The following is a 23,040-nucleotide window of genomic DNA, read 5'->3' on the forward strand; positions in this document are numbered from 1 at the left end:
AAATTTAAAAAAAAATAAAATAAAGAGGGGCGCGCCCGGTACACACTCCCGCACCCCCCCCCCCCCGCCCCATCCGCCACTAAAGCCGATAGACCGTCAGCGAATTTCTTCTCATAAACGCAGTGATTGCGTTTGCCGAGTTCATAAAAGAAGAAAGTGTTTGTACATGTTGAAACCTGATTTGTAATTTTTTCCGGTACGTGCAGAAGGGCCAATGGTGGGGCAAGACATATCCACTTGCAAGCTTCCAGAGACAAACAGGAAATCACATACTCAGTATGCTAGATTTCCCATCATATTATTCTATAGACCAGTTCGTAATTCCACTTTGCGCATGAATAGAAAAAGGTTTTTCTACCAACAGGCATTTTGGTTGGTAAATTCACTAAGGTAAGCATCTGTGATGTAATGATTATTCATGTGATCCTTGTCTAAATGGTGCTCGCCAGCACATCCACCTGACAGCAAGCCCGGTATTTGACAATATCAAAAAGAAAAAGGTCGCTATTGCATTCAATACAAAACAATGAAATGGATGCCTGCTAAAATGTCAACCGACGGATTATTCTGGTCACCACGTCTAAACGCAAATTCATTTTTCTTAGAACACCAATTTCATAAATTGTTACGTCAGGCAAGCTCATGCATTATGCCGCTTCGAATACGAGTGAAGTGCATAACCAACTGAGAAAAACGAAGGTCATGTGTGCTAATGTGTACATGAGCTAACTATGAACTGGCTTATACCCATGACAGCCCCTTGCGGCTGATTTTGAAAAAAAAAAGTGAAAATGGTATCACCCGAAATGTACAAAGTCTTACTAAACGTGCAGATACAGCAAATCAAGCAAGATACATAATGTGTTGGAACGAAAGCAATTATTCAGTACTTTCACTTTTGTGCGGTTTAAATCTTCAGAGCCTGGTGGAGCTCCGAAATTCACGATGGCGCCCAAGATCAAGCAGCAACCGGACGGAACAATCCAGTTCACCTGCGAGCTCCAAGCTGACCCGAAGCCCACGCTCAGCTGGTTCAAGGACGGGAAACCCGTCAAAGCGGGCGGGAGGATCAAGATCGACGTCCAAGAGGACGGCGAGTACTACGCAATCTACCTCGACATCAAAGACGCAGCGGACGCCGACGCAGGGAAATATGAAATTCAGGCCAAGAACAAATTTGGAGAAGCAAGCTCAACAATCACGCTCAATTTTGAAGGTAGGATGTGAAAAGGTGTGAGGCGATCACTTTGTTCTTTTCAAATTGTCTTTTGAAGACAGAAAGACACTATATGATTTTCTATTGTTGGTCGTGTACGCTGTTTTCATTCTCTTGTGGCGCCAAATATTTGCGCTCCGTTTGTCTTTTTGTGTATTTCCAGCTAGCTTGAATGCCATGTCCAATTTCAATTAATTCTGGCACTAAGCGTGCAAAGAATCGTGCAGTGCAATACACTGTTCGCTCATATTAATGACGTCTTCGTAAAAACACAGTACAAATTGATTATTTGCAATCTCTATTACTTAGTAACTTAGTGCTCCATAGTGCAAGAATGATACTGAACATGCGACCGACTGTCATGAACATGTTATTGATACATCTATTCTCTATTTCTCTGTTTTCATCCCAGGATCCCAACAAGAACCACCAAAACCAGAGTAAGTCGCGCATGTCATTTTTTTTTTCATGTTACAAAAACTTGTACCAAGTTTGTCAAAGTACTAGAAAAAGGATCTAAAAACCTCTTATACGTCAACAGAAGTATATTGAAGGAAAATACTTATTTTGAGAACGTTTTTGGGTGAAAGAAACAAAAAGATATGAGATATTTGACATATGAAATGCTACTACGTCTGACGTGTAAAACCATTAAGCCAATAATCATCCCTCTGTTGAATCAAATTTTCAACTCGTTGTTTCTTTGATCTGAAAATGCCCGTATATTCTATGTTTTGCTCGTACTGTTTCAGTGGACAATTGATTCAAGCAAATGTTTGTTCATCATCGCTTTATTTGCAGAGAAAGATACCTTTTTGAAATTACAAGCTCTTTTATTTTATTCACGTGTTTAGGACTGCTCTGAATAGTATTAGTTCAGAATACTAGTGCCCTGGTAATATACCCATCTTGTTCACAAATTAGTGCGTGAGTGTCGATGACATGAATAAAAATGAAACGAAAAGAAGTTTGGCAGCGTTCTTGATTGATTTGCCATATTCCCCTTTCATGAGATGTATTTCGGTCGAAATTGTCCATTATTTTCAAATGATTGCATCTGACTGGATCTGCAGGGCCGCCGGCAAGCCAGTTTTCATCACCCGCCCAACAATGAACCAAAGTGACAGCGGCCACCGACTCACGTTCATGTGCGTGGTCGAGTCCAGCACCGACGTCCAGACCATCTGGACGCGCGGCAATGCCGTCATCAAGGAGGGAGGGCGCTTCACCATGGGCAGGAAAGTGGACGGAAAGCGGTACACGTTGTCGCTGAACATCGACAAAGTGTCGCCGGAGGACGGGGGAACGTACGTGGTGTACGTGAAAAACCAAGCGGGCGACGAACACGCTACCATCAACCTCAATTTCGACAGTAAGTACCAGCGTTTCGTTTTTCTGTTCATCGTAACGCATTGTCAATATTGCAGACAGCCGGTAGAATGTTACGATATAAAGTCGTATGAATCAAATGTTAAATAAAATCGTTATGTAATGAACGGGAAAGAACTAGCACTGATTAGCAAAGTGAATGTGATAAGACACGATTAAGACCCTTTACACCTTCTCTAATCTTACAAAAAACATGGATATGTTTGACAGGGCATTGGTAGAAAATTTTGTTTTGTTGGACAATAGCTACCAGGAATCTGACTCGCCTATCATTCCAAAGACTATACAGTTGGTTTTGTGACTTCCAGGTACAGTGTTTTAATGCAAGCCATGTTACATGAATCTTGACTGTAGAATTTATACATCTTCAGTGCAATATTCTTTTTTAAATCCACAGATGATGAAATATAGGATATCACAATCAGCAATTTACACATGTTAATTCTTGATCTCGACCATTGTTCCAATAAATTGTCGCTGCTGTTTATTTGAACATAACCCGTTGGCTAGATTCTTCATCATAACGTGAACAAAGCGCTTTAAATGACAGTTACATTTCAAAATCAAAATACTACACTTGACACATTGCATTTGATTCCAAAATGTCAGATATAGTGTTAATGGTTTTATTCTGTGTTTTGAAAAATCCGTTTCCTATAAAAGACGCCACCAAAGTGTTTAATGTTTTGAAAATTTCGTTTCCAGTCAAAGACGCCAGCAAAGAGGGCGCCCCAACGTTCATCGAGAAGCCGAACATCAAGCACGAGGACCAAGGACGCCGGGTCGTCTTCGAAATCAAGATGATGGGAGAACCGAAGCCCGACGTCGCGTGGTTCTACAACGACAAGGCTCTCAAGGAAGACAAGAAGTACAAGATGAGGTCGCAGCAGAAGGGTGAGAGTTTTAGTATCGATTCCATACCCACTGGTTCGGTGAGGAATGAGAAAACTTGTTAGACACAAAAACTTGCATCTGCTACCGGGTTTTCAAGAAAAGTAACAAACAAAGTGGCCTCGACAAGGCCGTCAGAGAATTTGCATATCCGTATCCCATTATTAGGCGCGGTCACACTGGCGAAAGATTGAGAAGTTTGGTGGTGGGGAAAATATCCCTAGCTGGAGTGGGAAGTTTCGTGAGAAGTTTCGCGAGAGGTTTCGCGTGAAGTTTGCCATCACACTGACAAAACTTCGAGATCCTAAATATCGCGAACTTCCCAATCTTCTGCCAGTGTGACTGCGCCTAATTAAGATAGGCGAATTTTTTTTCAATATGTATGAAAAGACTGCCCTAACATGATGATAAATGTCCCGAAACCTTACAAGAATCCAATAGACCCTTTCTGTAATCTGTTATGATGTATGCTAATTTCTTTTCCGATACATCGTACTGATGAAGCATTCATTCACCTGCTCTTTCCCATTAAGTTCTATAGGTAGGGATTCACTTAGTTTTTTCTACGGAAAGTTTTGTGGTTTATAAGGGCAACGTTTGTGAACAAAGCATGCATAAAATCCAAATACATTACAGACACGGTCTACTATCTTGGTCATATTGGCAAAACAGCAGCAAAGGATTTTACAATGCCTTGTATAGGCAGTGAATTTTAGAAGAAAATTTGGCTATATTAAGTAACATCGTCTAAAGAGAAATATCGTATTACAATCCTTGCTCCGCTGCATGCAGCACCAACTCTATGAAGCACATTCTCTACCATCCTCTGTTCCATTTCCCTTGTTCAGCGTGTAGGTATTCTCTCATTCTCTCTTTTTTTCTTTCTTTCTTTCCTTCCATACTTTTCATCTATTCTGGCAAGTTGTGTCATGTTGTGTTTCTTCTGTTTTGTCCCGTCCTGTCGTATATCATATTCGTCACAAGTGTTTGTAAATAAGTAATTCATAGGTCTTATGACTGGTTCACAATCCACAAGCTTTGCTTTTTAGTGGACCTCTCTGTTCTTTCTTCCTTTTTTTTTCAACTGAAGCATGACTTTGTATTTTTTTTTTGCCAGTATGCGCTCCTATGTTTATTGATACCATTATTAATTGCAAAGACAAATGTTCTTTGTTTATGATGTAAAACCTGATTTATCTTGTGTTATGTTTTTGTTGAAAAAGAAAAAAAGAAGAAGAATGAATATAAATGAATTGAATTGAATTGAATTAAATTGAAATCGTTGTATTGGCGAGAAAACGACTCAAAAACATTCTCTGTCGAAGCAGAGGTTGAAAATCTTATAGTTATAATGATAATGATGATCATGATCATGATCATGATCATCATCATCATCATTATTATCATAATAATAGTGGTAATACTATTACTTATAATAATAACAATGATAATGATAATATTTATAATAGTAAAAATCATCATCATCACCATCATAGGAACGCATTTATATAGCGCAATTTCCATAAACGTACATATTCAAATGGGCTTTACCAGTGGATTAGTGAAACAAGTGAGTTTGTAGATGTTTTTTAAAGATGTTGAGAGTTTGCTGGTTTACGGAGATCTAGACAAGAAACGGGAGAGTACATCATTCTCAGTTCTCAAGCACATTTTCACAGTTTGATAGAGGCTTAAGACATGAGTGTGTTTTCCATCTACTAGGTAAAATCTACATCTTGACACTGGACGTCAACAACGCGTCCGACGCCGACTCGGGAGCTTACGTCGTCGTGGGAGAGAACGAGAAAGGAAAGAGTTCATCCACCGTCAACCTTAAGTTCGAACAGGGTAAGAATCTTTCTCCATCTTTCTCGCTGCTGGTCGTCAAGCCATCGTCGAAATCACTCGAATTTCGAGTGATGTAGACAGGGGAATATTAAAGTCTTGTAGGAAAAAAAAAAACGAAGAATCAAAACAGACACATCAATACATTGAGTCTCAAAATAAAATTGCAATATTTCTGAAATAGATCTGCCCCATTCTGTCGTCCAAAGTTGGCATCGTCGGTATTTACTTCGTGTTCTTTTTTTAGAACTTTAACAGCAGATTTATGTTCTCTTACAAGTGATCCATGCTAGACAGTGTATTCTAACTATGTTACTGATTAATCACAATTCGTTACGATCCCTGTCATTTCGAATGTAGCCCCTGAAACTTTTGCACGTCAGGCCACAACAACAGATAATGGCCAATTCACTATCTGTTATATCAATCCATTCTTCTCCCATTGGCCACAATGTCGCATGTGTAACGACCGTTGTGTTATACTTCTTATTTCCCCCCTCAGCCCCCGGGTCAAAGTTCGGCCCCAAAAAATTCAACCTTCAGCCCGAGGTGGCGCCCTCAATGCAGATTGACTTCGGGGCCCCGCTCATCGAACTGGACCTCGCTTCCTTCGGGAAGGAGCTGCTCCAGTTCGGCGACCAGTCCATTGAGGTCGCAAGCCAGGGCCCCGAGGAGGTCACTCCGCTCATTGAGAAGGCTGCCCCGCAGACTCCCGTCGTCGTCGAGGAGCTCAAAGACCAGGTCAGTCTCCAGATGGTAGCATAAGGATATCAGAAATTGTATGAGCAAAGAACCTTTTTGTTCCCGTAGGCTTTCTTCCGCTCCTCCGGTGTGTCAGGGCTGTGGTAGTATGCATTATTTCACCTAGGAAGACTGCGCACTGTTCAAAATATACAGGCAAGTAGACAATAAAGCCTGACTTCACTTCCAGAAGGAACTATAGATGATAATTATGTAACAGTCATATTCTTTTAGATTTGACAGGTGAGTAATTCTAATGTAGGTAGTCATTAGAAAATAACAATGTGTGTCTACCACGTGTAACTGTGTTTCTTTCACTTATTTCCGTTAAATACGGATCGTAAGGTCAGATACTGGTTTTACTGGAAAAAGAAGCAGAGTTCTTTTAAGTAAATGTCTCGGATATACAGGGACGGTCTCCTTGATTCATGTCTATATCTTGCTGACAGGACGTGAAAGATGGTAGCCGAGTTAGTCTCCGGGTCAAGATCACAGGCAACCCAACCAAGGTGATCTGGATGAAGTAAGTATGTTCTTAAATTCAGATTCAAAATCATCTTTTTTTTTTCATTTCTATCAAATAAACAGAGAAAATTATATACGATGTATAAGCAGAACATATTTGTCATAATTACAAAAACGTAAATCAACAAAATACATGTGATAATGAGCAACAAAATGAAGAAAACATAATCATATATATTCAAAATACAATATACATATGCATAGTACAAATTAAAAAAAAAAGATGGGAATGGAATTGGAGGGTCCCACTAGAAAGCAATGCTTGTATGATATGGGACCCTCAGAAAATACATAAGAAAACGAATGATGAACTAATGAACCTACAAACATGTCTGTTCTGTCTAGACGTGCGCTGTATAGTTTCATCACCATGTTTGTTTGTTTTCTATGTTTTTCTTTGTTTTTATGTATGAGTTTTGTTTTTCATATCTGATATATTTATGTTGTATTTGATCCGCACAGACCTGCGGAAGAACAGTCTCCGGACTGAAGTATATACCGTGCTTAAATAAATGAATGAAATGAAATGAAAACAGACATAAATCAAAGTCAAAATCAAAGGAACCGGTCCTATTCCGCGGTCAAGCTGACTTTGATAAATGTTGAAAATCATACAAACAAGCTGGATTGGAAATAGACTCAAACTAAGAAAGTTTTGGTAGAGGCGTGAATTGTCTCCAATTTGTCTCCCTCTACGAATACAGGAAATTGCAGCCGGCAACCAGGGATAGCCTGGTGGTAGTGTCGCTGCACGAAAAGCAGTAGATGACAGGTTCGAGTCCCGTGGTTCCTTTTTTTCCCGACATGTTTATGTTTATCAGCAGTTGTGATATTACACATTTCATTTGTAAAGGAAGACAAATATTTTATTGAAGGAAATTCACACCTCAGTCTTACCCCCCCCCCCACCGACTAATTTTTTCTTGCTTTCAAAGTTTTGATATTTTAAAGTTTATTTTGCTACGATAATCGCAATTACACGAGATAAATTGTACCTTACATGTAACTGTATATCCATTTATCTATATTATGTCTATCTATCTATCTATCTGTCTGTCTATCTATCTATCCATCCATTTATCTATCTATCTATCTATCTATCTATCTATGCTGCCTCTGAAAGGGATGGGAAGGAGATCAAACCGTCCAACGAGTTCCGAATGAGTCAGGCGGGTGACCTCTATCTACTGGAGATCCTAGAAGTACTTCCGGAGGACACGGGTGATTACAGCGTGGTTGCCTCCAACGAGACTGGCGAGGCGAAATCCATTTGCGAGATTTTCGTAGAGGGTGAGTGCTTAAAGAGGGTGAATACACTGCAAAAACATCGGTGTTAGATTCAACATCATGCGTGTTGAATATAACTCCGATCAAGTGTCAATAAAAGACCACACCGACAGGTGTAGAAAGTATGATGTGATGGCGTAGGCAAGAGTTCACCTGGCACTTCGTAGTGTTTTATAGCTCGTTATATTTTGACACTGCGCTGGTGATAATTCAGCAATGACACCGCATGGCGTTGATTTGATATTGGTGGTGTTAATTCAATTGTAAAACACCTGTCCAGTGTCAATGGGAGACCACACCATCTGGTGTTATATGATGTAAATGTGTGTACACCTTTTTTCAAAAATCAACTAGGCCTACTTTATCGGAAAGTTCTTGATCGTCTTGTTGAAGTTCAAAATCAACAAGAAGAACAGTAACTAAGTAACTGTTAAAAAAAAGATTTATATTTTGAAGTGACTCCCAGAGGTGTTTATCTAACACCAAATTAATGAGCTCCGGAAATTGAACACCAGCTCGGTGTTTCATATCTAACACCGGACTTTTTGCAGTGCAGACTACAAGCGTATTTATGTACGGAAAACGGGATCGGTCGAAGCGCAATTCCACGGCATGGGTCAAGTTGTCAGTAAATATGGAATAAAACAAAACAAACTAACGATCGATTCGGGCATACGATCGATGATAGACTTTAATGTTGTCAAGGAGAAGTGAAAATGGTTGCAACCGCTTATGCATATTATATGGGCCGCTTGTTTACGCATAAAAAAAATGTTACGTGAATTATGTTTAAGGTCGATGATTTACCAACAACTCCTTCCATTTTGACAGGTATTTACCGTAAAGCTAATGCAATATTATAATAATTTGGTGAGAGGAAAATTAATCTTTTTCTCCTTATGGATTTCATGTCCAATATATGACATCTATACGGTCAAGATCTGTGCGCATGTCAGTGGGGCACCTGTCACACGGTGACGTCATCACATCCTTCCGTCCGATGCAGGACTCTTTCATCGGTTGGAGAAAGATGATGACATCACAAATAGATCAATGTTCAACCAACCTTTATATTGACTGGCTAGCTTTTGTCCACTAATGTAGACTTTCTCAACCCGAATGATAGTTGCCACACCTTCCCTACCTATATTTTGATGCTTAGGGATCATTGGGTTATAAATAGGTAACAATGTGCATCCCTAACCATCACCAGAAGGATAGCAAAGTTGTGAAGGGGGTCATTTTGCTTGAGAATATCAGCACTAGTTGACAAAAGCTATCAAGTCAAAAACAGAGGTTGGTTGAAGTTTAATTTTATTGTGACACGTCATTCTGGGACTGTTATTCCTTTATAACATACATTTTGCCGTACGACTGACCTAAAATGCTGGAGGTGTGATTGTCAATGGCATTATGACACACACCGTAGTGGAAGTAACGTCCATCTAAAGACAATTAAAATAATCAATGTGGATAATGAAAACTGTCAAACTAGTAATAACTTCCCTGAAATTGATAATCTTAAGCAGAACAGGCCGTAACGAAATGAAATCGATGAGTTGTAAATGGTTTTCTCTTGTTCTAATTGCAACATACAATTATTACACGACTTATTCAAGGGTATGTATAATGGTAATGATTGAATGACATGATTTGCTTTTCTTTCAGACACAATGGAACCCGGCAAGAAAGGGTACGTAACAATTTGAAACTTTTCAAGCTAACCATATATAGATTGTATCTGTCTCTTTTTATGAGCAAAATGCTTGAGATAGATAAATAGATAGATAGATAGACAGATAGATAGATAGATAGATAGATATCAATTCAAAGTTTATTTCATTTTTCGACATAACATATGTTTCACTTCTTTTGATAACAGAGAACAAGGTAAATAGAACATAGTGAAATGAAAAGACTGTACAATAATTGAGGACCTATAGTAATCATACATTGTATAGTAAAAAAGAAACAGAAGTGATCGAAATGAAGTACATGTATACCGTGCGAAAAATGGAAAAATGGAAAAAATAGATAGATAGATAGATAGATAGATGTGGTACGTAACAATTTGAAACTTTTCAAGCAAGCCATAATATTGAAAAGTGTATAGATTGCATCTGTCTTTTTCTGTGAGCAAGTATTATCAGAGAGAGAGAGAGAGAGGTAGGTAGGTAGATAGATAGATAAATAAATAAATAGATAGATAGACAGACAGATTATGGAGATAGAGAAAGAAAGAGGGAGAGAGATAGAGAGAGGTGTTTTAAGAAACACTGCTTCATGCTGGTGTGTTGAGGTGTAACAATAACATACAACATTGTGGTATTATAGAATATGAACCCTGTTGCAGGTGCGCTTTAAGACAAGTTATACGATTTGAGATATAGAAACACAATAACACAGCCTGCTAAACAGCATTTTGTATGTATATGATTTATGATATACACGCTTTGTATGATCATGCACGGATTGATATAAGATGTATTGTATGATTATGCCCATATAACTATGTCCAGATAACTAAATATACGTGCTTGTCCAAAATATATCAATATATTGATATAATGATAAGACTTTGACTTTGCAACGAGAAGAAAGTTACTTCTTTTCTTGAGGTTTTATGTTGTAAATTACACTGCCCCCCCCCTTTTTTTTTTCGCCTTACAGGAAGAAGCCCGTGGACGAGGCCATTAAACCAAGTTCAGAGAAAGGCGTGGAGTCCGCCCCTCCAGCGGTCGAGGAGCTCATTGGCTCCGAAGCAGCCCCGGGCACCGAGAGCTCGCCGGACTGGGAATACGCCGGTAGGTTGACATGCATCATGCTTGCCTTCAGTCAGAATATATATCCTATCCACGTCTGGGTCTGCAAAGGATGCAAGCTCTTGAACAATTCATTTACAGGCAATTTACACCACGTTTGCCCTACATTCTCACGGCACTTTTGAAACAATCCATACAATCTTTTTGGATAACTTGTATTTCTTCGATACATTATACTAAGACCAAAGTGAATACAAAGAATTACTCTGGAAAGATATTAAAAACTTCTTCATTTTGTATTATTTTATTTTCAATGTCACAATGGCATTAAATGATATGAATGAACAAATGTAATTTTCAATTTGAAAGTATCGGACAAGGGTTTAAAATTCAAACGCCATTGGAATATGTGTATATCCTGATTAACCAAAGATGTCGATCTTTCACGATGGTTGCATGATGTAGGTAAAACTGGATTGACAAGAGAAGAGTACAATCGTAAGTTTCTTTCTCGTGGATGGTGACAGTTACTAATCTTTGGATATTTCTACTAAATATCCGTCTCCTTGGAAAACAGATTTATGGAGTTTGATTTTGTAATTTGATCCATTAATTTAACAGCGTAACCCATCAGGAATCTACGTAATATCTGTGTTTTTTTAAGCGATTGCCATCTTATATTATGGATCATTTCCATGACATTTCATTGATTTGGCAATGATGCACCAAGTCTAAACTAATTTCTACACGTATACATGAATTGTTTTTTTATTAATAATGTAAAATCCGTGTTTCATTTTATTACGTATAACTCCTAAATATGGTCAAAACATTTGATTTGATATATTATTGTATTGCCCTTGCGTGCAAGTCTTGATCACTTTTTATGCCCCATTGAATCTATAATACTCTGATGGATTCCTATCTACCATCCCTTCACGTTTGTAAAAATCCAGCACCCTATATATCCGATTCCGTGATCTGATGAATGATGCTTGTGATGTCCCTGTAACCACAACAGTAATATTAGGCATGTGTATCTTCATTGTCCGAGCAGTATGATTATTATCATCCTGGTTCACAACGTCCCCAAACTCCCACACTTTACGTTCGTAATGTTTGCAATTGGTAAAGTGCGAGCTATTGTTTCTATATCGACTGTCTAATGACGTAACAGAGCCCTCGGATGCCGCCCCCGCCCAGAGGAAACCGGGCGAACAGGAAGGTGAATCCATCGATGAACTGCAGTCCTTGCACGCACGCGCACTCGCTTTCATGAACTGCCTTCATGCACAACATTATTTCACATTACTGCTTGCACCTAGTTTGCACCGAGCTTTCATGCATGTTACGGCGATGATAAGAAAAGTTGGTTTTGCTTCTCCTCCTTTCGTTTTGTTTAAGAGTCGGCGATCAATTTGCAAGTTGGAGCTGCGTAGGCTTATCTTGTATTTGCTATTTGTGTGTATTTACATGTACATATAAATTATGTATACATGTATTATGTGTACGTATATTTACATGTATATGCAGACAAATATTCTTTATACTGCTTCACAGCATCGTCATAAATGCCGCTGTCAAAAGGCGTAGTGAACAGCATGTGCTTCTTTCTCAAATATTTACTTTTTGTGTTTGTTTTTTGTTTGTTTTTTCTTCTTTTTTATCCATAGTTTTTAAAAAAAAATATAAGAATATGTTAACAAGGTCGAATTGCTCAGGAGTTAAATGTACCAAACATCACACGTTTGGTATATGTCACAAATATTTTATCCTATTTACGGCAGTGCAAAGGGCAAGGGGCGCATACATGCTTTGAAAGTTTAGTTTTCTTTTTTAAGTTTTCAAAAGTTTGTTGTTTTTTATTGTAGTCTATCTTTTAATTGTGGTCGTTTCATGGCATATCTAATTAATGATTATATGCCTTATGTTCTACTGGCATAGGGGAACCGTTTACAGGTGAAATTACGTCAGTTAACGCAAACATATTATGGAAAACAATCAATGAAAAAAATATATAAAGCTCGTTACATGCTGGTATACTGCGCATTATGACCGATAGAGTGGACGTTAGTAATGAGAAAATCTCTTCCAGGTATCCCAAAGTCTAAAGATATAAAAAGATGCATGCTGTCACGTGTTTGAAATCACACACCAAGCACGTCTGCACATAATACATAACTTTGTCATGTTACCAAAAAAAAAAAAACTATAGATGGTTTAATCACTCATTAACATTTTCTAAATTCATGTTTGGAATCTTTTACATTTTGAATTCAACATCTAAACCACTATTGCTGTGAAATAATTTGTTTTTCAACCGTCGTGAAGTTTATTTTCCACTGAATGCGTGGTAAGTTTCTATTCTTTCGTCAATTCTAAATTACTGAGATACTAAACCAAAAACGTACCACTGCTTTTCTATGAATATGTATTTCCGACAAAATAATTGTGTAGTCATGACATCGTCAAGTTTGAAAAAGTACAGCAATCAATGTCCAATATGGACTTCCTACATTAGAATCTCTCTGTATTAAATCAATCTATCATTCCACTCCCCCCCCCCCCCAAGAAAATGGACGCTTCCCAATCAGTTTTGCCATTGAGGGGGATATTGTGCGCATGTTAATGCATGTGTATAGGTTTAGAGCACTGCATGATTAGTGAGCACAGCACCCATAGCTACACAGCCTTGCCAGGCATACCAGGTAAAGCGTCGTTTCCATCAATCCTATCAGCTTAGCAAAGTATAGTAGTGAGACTATAGTGACACAGCATTGTCGTATAGTGGATATTGCTCTGAAGTCCGAAAAGAAAAGTGTTTTACTCATGATGTCCTCTAGGAATTTGTCAAGATCCAGGTATTAACAGAACTTGGTCACCCGGTAATGCTGGGGAAGTGATAAAGGTAGGGCACTCAAAAAGAGTGGTGATAGTAATATGATATTATTGATAATGTACTGGATATAGATAATAACGGTTCTACAAATAAAGAATCATATGGGACCACATTTATGTGGAATTGAAAATATTATGATTCAATTTATCATGATGACATGGATGATAATGACTATCGTTATATTTTCTATTATCATTTTTATTATCAAAACACCATCCTCATAACAACTAGCATTATCTTTGCAATTATTTTCAAACTTTTCATTACCATTGGCAGTAGATGTGTTGATACTAGGACTATCACTGCAATCACAAAATGGCCATGAATAATGATTTGTTCATTCTGTCCCTATTTTTAACTCAGAAATGTGATTTTAACACAGTTGTTCTGTCTTTTCTCCCCGCAGTAATGAAGAAGAAAAAGAAGGAGAAGGAACCTGTAGATATTTCGCCGTACTTCGTCGAAACCCCGAGCAAATGCTCATCCCTGAAGGTGAGGAGGGGCATAGACAAGAAGGACGTTGTACCGATTTCAATTCAAACGTAAACTGTTGGTTGATTCATGAGTCATGGATAATGACAATATTAATTTGCGTTTCTCACAGAATTAGGTTAAACGGTTAGATACCCTTAGTAACATAAAGACGTAGGAACCTTCCATGCTTAGATTAAGATTAAGTGGACTTGAATTGTCAATATGATTTGTAGATCTTGTTTGTAATCATGTTGAATTGTATTATCGACAAAGTCAGTGTGACCACAATTACTGATTTCGTTGAAATTATGTCAACATACATTATCATAATATGTTATAACCTCTCCCTCAAAATCTTGATAATACCCCATGTTGCTGTAATTGAATTTTCATCATGTTTTTAAATCACAAACTTTAAAAAACAAATTCACTTCTTATGTTTTTCCAAGCATTTCCAAAAAAAAGACAGACAAGAAAGCAGGTTTAGGATCCTTTTTTCTCGAAATCAGTATTTTTCAGGCACGTGAAATCTTTGTGTTAATCTTTAAAATGATTACGCAGCTACAGGGATGTTCCATGTTTAATTTCTTAATTGGAATTAAAGTATACTTAGTTTTTAATGAATATTCAAAGAACATAATCCATTAATCGCAGCATTGTATCTCGTTCAAAAGCATTTCAAGACCTTAAAATTTGGACCGGACGCGGCTCGGTTAACGCAAAACACTTTTGATGACAAAACAAATCCGAATTTTCAGATATTTGCTCAAAGATTCTAATGTTGCATGTTTCTCAGGTACAGGATTCTCGACTACATCTGAGTAATTCGGTGACGTGACAGGTTACTTGTGACAGGTTACTTGGTGTAATCGCTTCAAAAAAATGCTTTTACAAGTTGACACATCCGATCGTCCATACTTCTCCCTTATCACTCTGTCCTTCAGGTCAAACGGTCAAGTTCGAGGCCGTAGTGGCTGGAGATCCAAAGCCAACGGTCAAGTGGTTCAAGGGCAAAAACGAGATCAAGGACGGCATGAAGGGCCGCTACGCTGTAAGATACAGTAATCTCTCTCTCCCATCCACTGACTCAGCTTTGTTTTGCATACTAGCTAGGAACTCGTTTGTAAACTTGTAAAGGGTAATGTCAAGTGATTGAATGACTGATGAACCCGAAATTCGTCATGTTGGTAGCAGGCTTTTGTGTAAAGGACTTGCTGCAACTTCCACTTACCAGTGACAGTACAACTTTTTTTAAACCAAAATACTAGTAGGCCCACCTGGATGAGAGTAAATGAATGGGGAAAATAACTCATTGGATGGGGTTTGGAGGAGAGCCACACGTGTTGTTAGGCAGACCATTATTGATGATACAATACGTGTATTTCATTATCATCGATACTGTGTTGCTAAAATCTCAGAGGAGACTATTCTTTTTTCTTTTCCTTTTTTTTGAGAAAGTAACACTGACGAATTAGGTTAAAGTGCTTCAATCAAACCTATTCTACAGAAACTTGCAGCGGAAACTGGAATACGCTAGAGAATATGTAAGAAGAATATCTCTCTAACTTTCAACTTACAAATTGTAAGTGTTTGGCTTCAGTGACACAGAATCTTTCTCCATTCACTTCTTTTAGACAAGATACAACGAGAAACTCGACGTTCACATCTTGGAGATCAAGAAAGCCGACTCGACCGACACGGGCAAGTTCTCCTGCAAACTGGAGAACGAACACGGGAAGGACGAGCGTGTTTTCTCCCTGATGGTCACACGTAAGTTTCGCTGTTGTCATAGCAACAGTACACCTAGCAGAGAACTTGTATAGCAGCACTGACCCATTAGTGTCTTTACACCTAGGAAGATCAAGGTTAATCAGCACTCTTAAATGTAATCTATTAGCCCTCTCTTTAGATTTCATTGGGTTAATCCTCAACACTTTGTGCATATATTTGATGTCTTACCCCTTACAAACTGAAATGACTAGAACTTTGACTTTATATTGACGTGATTTATTCCCCGTAACCAATAAAAGTATCGATCCCGTAGTAAATCCCACGACTAAACACCCAATTTGTACAAACATGTGAACCTAATTTCTAACTAGTACATCTATTTTATATGAGGTAAATGGAAGCAGTCAGTTGATAGATATATGTTTCGACTAACTTCATGATGATGTAATGATGTACTTGATCGGATAACGATAATTACAATCCTAGACCTTTCGTATCTTATCGAGGTTGATGGCATACTTACCGGTACAAGTGTAGAATTTCATAAAAGCATATTAACCTTGTGACCAAGAATTAGCAGATTTTACAATTGTTTCGTGATTTTGTTTGAATTGAACTTTCGATCATTACACCTTTTACTGCATTCGTCATGTAAAATATATCTAAATCTTTCTAATTGTCTATTGGATGCACATTTTGAAACGATGCTTCATAAGAAGATAATTCAAAGGCAAAAATCGGTGTTTTATACGTTAAGTATTTACAGCGACACTGTTATGCTTGTCATCTTTAAACCTTGCAAATACGATGTATTTTGTGCCTTCATTTGCTGTTGTTTTAATGTTTAATACTTTTTGATAATATCATTTGTGTGCCTGGCGTGGAATTAATGTGCATCCTGCAATAGAACACGTAGAATCGAAAGTTGAATTGAGAATGTAGCGAGTTCCTTGTTCTCTCACAATATTGTTATCCCGGACATATACCGTATTTGCACTGAGATGCCCACGTTTAACCCTGCTCTTCCGGAAAAGTCGCATGCTCTATAGGGGTGCCAACGGTATATTTCCGGGAATGGCGCTGACGGGGGTAACCCCTCTTCTCTTGACAGTAGATTTCTCACGTTCACAATTCTAACCTATCATCCAGCACTTCATCCATCAGTTCTTCAGGAAGTGATACTTGACCATTCTATGTCTATTTTATGTATGTCGACGTACACTCCTCATCATGTTAGTCAATACTTAGTCAATGCTTATGGCGATGTAAGAATGTTTCCCTCCAATCGATGTTGATCAAGATCTCCCCTCATCATATTCGACACATTCTCGATTTAATCTCACTTTTTAATCCTTCGCACGTGGTAAAGCTCTTTCAACCAGTGGCACGCTATTTCTGGCACCAGTTTCACCAACTGCAATTCGTAATAGAGTGTGCTGCCATGTCGAGCAGCGTTTGAAATGACACTTTACCAAACTCACTTTCTTCGAGTTTGTTGCAATGTTGTAGCTGTGTAATTCTCAGCCCTCCGATAAAAGAGCGAGGGCGGGAAGTGTGCTAAGCCCTATAGCATCAGAGCCAACCTGGGACCACCGCTGCCCTGCTTGCTCCCCGCCAGCTGCCCGCGAAGGGTTTGTGAATGACTCGTTGTGGATGTTGGTGTTGTGAGCCCTTCTCACGTATTCCAGTAGCTGTTGGATGTCTTGAAACTGTATGTCGAGTTTGTTGTTTGAAGTTACCTTGAAAATACGTTGCTTTTTTTTTCTTTCGAATAATCAGTTCACACTGCGGTCACACATTCGCGGGTTTGGAATGAGGCATAACCGAATAAAGCAACCTTGAGTAATTCGAGTGAAGTGACGTGTGCAGAGAGCAAATGTTATGTCCTTTTCTGTTTCTAAAGCGCTTAATGTTGATTGTATTTAATATTTCCAAAAAGACATAACTTCCTTAAGATGTTTGAACCATCTGCATAAAGGTAATGTAAAAATCTGCAGACACTCACACTTGGTTAATGATATTATTCGTATAGCTACAAGCAACGTTCTCTCTTGTGTGATAGTTCCTTTTACTTTTGTTGTCATGAATTCTCATCGAAAAATAAAAATGAAAAATTTCCGACAAAATAAACCAATCATATTCTTAGATGTGTATACTCATTGAACTTTGTTAGTCTTATATTCCCCACTAATGTTTATTCGGGAGCAGACATAAATCTTTGTGACGTAGTCTCAGATCCATCCTTTGGTTCATGACGTAGCTGTCACGTGGACAGCATTCCTTAGCGAGAAGACAATAAGCAAATATGGTGGCCAACTGACGCACGCACGGGATTCTGGTACGGCTGTTCGTGGAAACTTGTGCATCCGGTATGCGAGGATTCAGTCCTATACCCTTACCCAGGCCTTAACACTTTACACCCTCAGTTCAACTCCTCTTCCAGTCCCTGTCCTCGCTTTCATTATGATTTTCAAGACCTTTTTAACTAGCCTCCCGAGTCTCTCCTTTATTTCCCTGATTCTATTATTACTTATTTTTTATTTTCGTCACCCCTTGTCCTCACTTTCACATGCACTTGCTTATGCGGCTCGGCTACGGCAACTTACGATCATGACACTTCGAGCACTTTTATTTGCACCCAACACACGTCTAGAAGAGATGCATACAGACATTTCTTTTTCCCCCTTTTCACGAGATTCTAAATACGACCCGAGATGGGTCAGTTAATGCCAGATGCTCTTCATGACATCTTTTTATCTATTGCTTTGGACGTCTGCCGTCCCGTCCTACAGAGCGAGGCCAAGTTGGTGAACCGGGCTCAGGTACAATGCTATCCTTCTTCGCTACCGCCGTGTGTCCAAATAAAAGAGTCATGGCGGCTCACGTGACTTCGTAAAGCGCTGCGATGCTTAACTGGAAGGCTCTGTTATAAACTCCTCGAATGATCTTTCGTCTTTTTTTTTTATTGTCAAGATTCATAACCGAACAATAACCTTACTATTTGTTGTCAGCCCCGTTACCCCAAACGACGGATGTATGCTCGTAACAGCGTTTTCGTCAGACGATTGCTTGATTTTTTGTTAGTTGATTATGATTTCAATTTTTTCCAAGTTCAAGTGAAAAAGATAAAAGATAGAATAGATGAAAGCTCTATCTCACCGGAAATGGAAGTTATCTTGTAGTATCGTTCAAAAAAAAAAACTATCCCTCCAAAGAATATGCATACATACACAAAGGAAGCACGCTTGCCTTAGGTCAGATAACAAGAAGAATCAAATAATGGCAGCGACAGAGCAGTGGTTCTTTCTACATTGTTCTAATAAATATCTGCAGATTTCTTGTTTCATTATAATCGAAAGTGTAAATTTCTAGCACAGAACGTACCAATCTGTGGAGCTCAACAATTCCATCTATTTATAGTTTTTTTTTTCATTGATTAAAACTGTGGATGTGAGAACCTGTGGGATGTTATCACTTTTTCATTGGTCAATATATTGAGATCAAAATTGGAATACAATTTCATTCTTGCTTTCATTCATTCCAAATCAGAATACAATGTATACTTGCTTCCATTCATTCCAAAGTGGCAAACAATTATACGCCCACGCGAATGCTTGAATGAAATACGTGTGAGAAATTAATCTTTGACTGCGTTGAAAGGACAGATTTATCTAAGTTTATCATATATTGTTATATTCATGAGAGGATGCAGAGCTACACAAGAAAAGAAAATAGGAAATGTCATTTTCAGACAAGCATCGGCGTTTCTCGTCACGTGATGCGTCATGATCTTTTCTTTGAACACATGGCCAGTTCACATATTAAAATTGATCTGGAGTAATGAAAAGATATTTGATAAAAAGCCCTTTTTCATATTAGTTTCCAAATCTATCTCCTTTGACAAGTCGATACAGCACAAGCTGATTTTAGTTTGTGATAGGAAATACGAAATGAGCATAACGAAAAGGAAAACATGCAAATGATTTGTAAACAAAACTCATAAGCATGATGGTTTGCCGGGAAGGTACAGGAATGAAATTGATACTTGCTTTCTTTGCCGCTTTGCTCTCATTCTTTCAACAAAACATGGCAAGTGTTCAGTTACATTTGATTTTGGTCAGTTAACCAGTTTGTCGGGTGTGTTTGCCAAGTAGAGTGCGATCCAGTTTTTATGGTGCAGAGCGAAAAAAAAAATTACTTCTTTCGATATCATATAAGTATCAGATGACGAGGAAAACTGATAACTGGGACGCTCCATAAGATGGGTTCTTCAACGAAATGCAAAGATTGCATTTATACATGATATGTATTTATCAGGATTGAAAATTCTCTTGAATTCCATTTGCCAATTGTCACACAACGGTTGGGTCACTATCTCAACAGCGACGCAATATTTGCGTCGCTTATACAAATTCTATCTAAATTAATAAGATTGTGTGTCATGTCTGATGCTACTCTGAAGACAGTCATTTTCAATCATGTATCATGTACGTCGACCCCCTAGTACAAAACAGTGTATAGGTTAAAGGGATAGTATAGTTTTGGTTGAGACCTAATTTCAGGTTTCTAACATTTTTTGGTGAGATAATGAGAAACTTCCATTGAAATATGAAAGAGCATGTAATTCCGAGAGGAATTCAACGTTTATTTGATGAAAATTGGTTATGAAATGGCTGAGATATCCAAAACAGAGCGATTCTGATAAAGTGTGGGACCCACACTTTATTACGATTGCTTTGTTTTACTTTGTTTTTGGATATCTCAGCCATTCCAAAACCAATTTTCATCAAATAAACTTTGAATTGCTCTTAGAATGACATGCTCTGTACTATTTCAGAAGTGGTTTCTTGGTATCTCGCAAAAAGTTAAAAGCCAAATCCTCAGCTCCACCAAAACTGTACTATGCCTTTAATGTCTTTAAAACTGGATCGCACCTGCAGAAGTGAGCGAAGCGACCATGCGGACTGCGTTGAAATCAGGATGATCCCCAAATCTCGTGGCAGATCTCCACGTGATCATTCACAAAGCAGTGCACTCATTTTGTGATTGCCACTTTGTTCTTTTCTGTTGTGTGTGAACACCTATCAAATCACGGGTTTGTGTCATGAGTAATGTCCATTGTTGAGAAAATATGAAAACGTGTCGGTGTTAGCCAATATTTCTCATTCTCTTCATCTTTACATTCCATATGTCATTAATTCCCCTTAGTAGACATTCCAGTAACCACATTAGCTCTCAATATTTGAAGTGATTCATCAAGTTTCGTGGTTAAAGTGTGAAACTTCACAGACTATGTAAACCGTGGTATCGTTTCTTTATCGATCATATACCTAATTAGATAAATCACGTAAACATTTGAAGTGGGTTTTCTATTCTCCATTGTCCGTGATCTTAATATCATCTCAATGTGAAATTCAGCAATTCATGTACACTGTCGTCTTAATTGTTTTCTAAATCAACCTTCTAACTAATTATTGGTAGAGTCTGGCGAAGATTTCGAGTGTCTATTGGATTGGTTTGTCGTCTAGCTTTAGCCTAACGAGTTTTCAGTTTGAAGCCAGGCGCTGGCAGTGTCACACGCGTGTGGAAGGTACAAGATGTGGTTTGTTTTTATTCAGCTTACGCACATGCACAACCATCCTCCTCGATCCGTGCGTCATTGTACATTCCTTTCTCAATTTTTCCTTTCAGAGTTTTGTATTTTGTCATTCACTTCACAACCTGTCGCCTTTCATCACACCAACGGACAAAAAACATCCGTTTTCTTCAGTGACTTCTCAAGTTTTGCATCACCAACACGATAATCTTATTCACTCCTTTGCAAACGGCATCACTGAAATTATTCTGAGTTCTTTCTTAAGAGCTTTTCCGAAGCTTTTTTTTTAAACAAGATTTATACAAATCGATTAACGCACCTGACAAAATGTCTTTGTCATGATAACTTGGTTCAAGAAACTATTGTGGGATACATTTAGCACTTCAGGATAACCACCCCTCAGTAAACTGCATCATTAAAGCCGGGTGTTTTTTTTTTTCTTCTATTGCAATTTTCGAGTTTTTTGTGTCAAGATTCATACAAATCAAGTAATATATCTGACAAAATTCCTTCGTCATAATGACATATATTTCCCTGCGGAGTTGCACTAGGAGCTTTTGTGCAATGCAACAAGCACTTTAGGTTACTTCTGTTTTGAAATTAAGCGAAAGAGATTAATGTTGGCTACTTAGTCACACATCAATTCAAAGTATTCATGAGGAGTTCGACAGTAGCGTTTATAAAGGGTTTTTTTTTTCTTTATACCGTCCATGTCAGTATACTTTTTTTTTTCCAGACAGGGGGTAACGAAGCTTGTCTTTCAGTCATACATTCCATTTCGTCAGATTTATTCCTCCCCCCCCCCCCATCCCCTCTCCTCCCTCATGCACTCTTTCTTCCTCGCCTTTTTCTTCCTCCTAGTTATTCTTAACACTTTTGCCACAACGTCTTTCTTTCTCTTTTCATCTCATCTTTAAAGGGATAGTACAGTATCGGTGGAGATGAGAATTGGGCTTTTAACTTTTCGCGAGGTACCAAGAAAACACTTTGAAATAGTACAGAGCATATCATTTTAAGAGGAATTCAAAGTTTATTTTATGAAAATCGGGTTTGGAATGACTGAAACATCCAAAAACAAATTAAAACAAAGCGATCGTAATAAGGTGTGGGTCCCACAGATATAAGAATCGCTCTGTTTTGGATATCTCAGCCATTTCAAAACCAATTTTCATCAAATATACGTTGAATTCCTCATGGAATTACATGCTCTTTCATATTTCATAAGAGGTTTCTCATTATCTCACCAAAAATGTTAGAAACCTCAAATTAGGTCTCAACGAAAACTATAGATCCCTTTAAGCGTATTTCCACACCATGTTCTAAGTTGGAGCAAAGTCAGTTTCACAGAATGGTATAGAAGATTCATCTATAATGGACATATAATTTGACAAGTAATTATAGAATTTCAAAGTTTCCAATGTTTTCATTAAACAGTGATGATGTCATTGGATAATGCACACACTAAATAAAAAAATGTCACATTTTGTTTTGTTTGATAATCACGCAGCTACAACTCCCTTTCCTTTAAATCATAATCATCGTTACTGGGTTGCATCATCACTACATCAATTTCTCGCCAGTTATAGAACGTAATGATTTTGTTTTAAAAAATAACAAATAAACAAACGAATAAAAAACCGTTGTGAAGATTTAGGAATAGGTGTGTTGGAGATTCGATAACATC

At 38.1% G+C, this 23,040-nt stretch overlaps 1 protein-coding gene across 1 annotated transcript in view; it reads left to right on the forward strand.

Annotated features, from left to right (window-relative positions):
- The window catches only part of LOC139711631 (twitchin-like), a 122,190-nt gene that overhangs the window by 17,214 nt on the left and 81,936 nt on the right, over positions 1-23,040 (forward strand). The window contains exons 6-19 of the mRNA XM_071623491.1: positions 920-1,216; positions 1,629-1,656; positions 2,290-2,588; positions 3,311-3,499; positions 5,219-5,344; positions 5,844-6,082; positions 6,532-6,605; positions 7,731-7,897; positions 9,563-9,587; positions 10,565-10,698; positions 11,834-11,881; positions 13,962-14,040; positions 14,966-15,080; positions 15,664-15,799. Coding sequence (XP_071479592.1) covers positions 920-1,216; positions 1,629-1,656; positions 2,290-2,588; positions 3,311-3,499; positions 5,219-5,344; positions 5,844-6,082; positions 6,532-6,605; positions 7,731-7,897; positions 9,563-9,587; positions 10,565-10,698; positions 11,834-11,881; positions 13,962-14,040; positions 14,966-15,080; positions 15,664-15,799 — 1,956 coding nt within the window. The remainder of the gene's footprint in view (positions 1-919; positions 1,217-1,628; positions 1,657-2,289; positions 2,589-3,310; positions 3,500-5,218; positions 5,345-5,843; positions 6,083-6,531; positions 6,606-7,730; positions 7,898-9,562; positions 9,588-10,564; positions 10,699-11,833; positions 11,882-13,961; positions 14,041-14,965; positions 15,081-15,663; positions 15,800-23,040) is intronic.

This window comes from Diadema antillarum, unplaced genomic scaffold, assembly GCF_040938485.1.
Source record: "Diadema antillarum isolate AM-2024a unplaced genomic scaffold, OU_Dant_1.0 seq00001676_RagTag, whole genome shotgun sequence".
Taxonomy (NCBI): Eukaryota; Metazoa; Echinodermata; class Echinoidea; order Diadematoida; family Diadematidae; genus Diadema; species Diadema antillarum.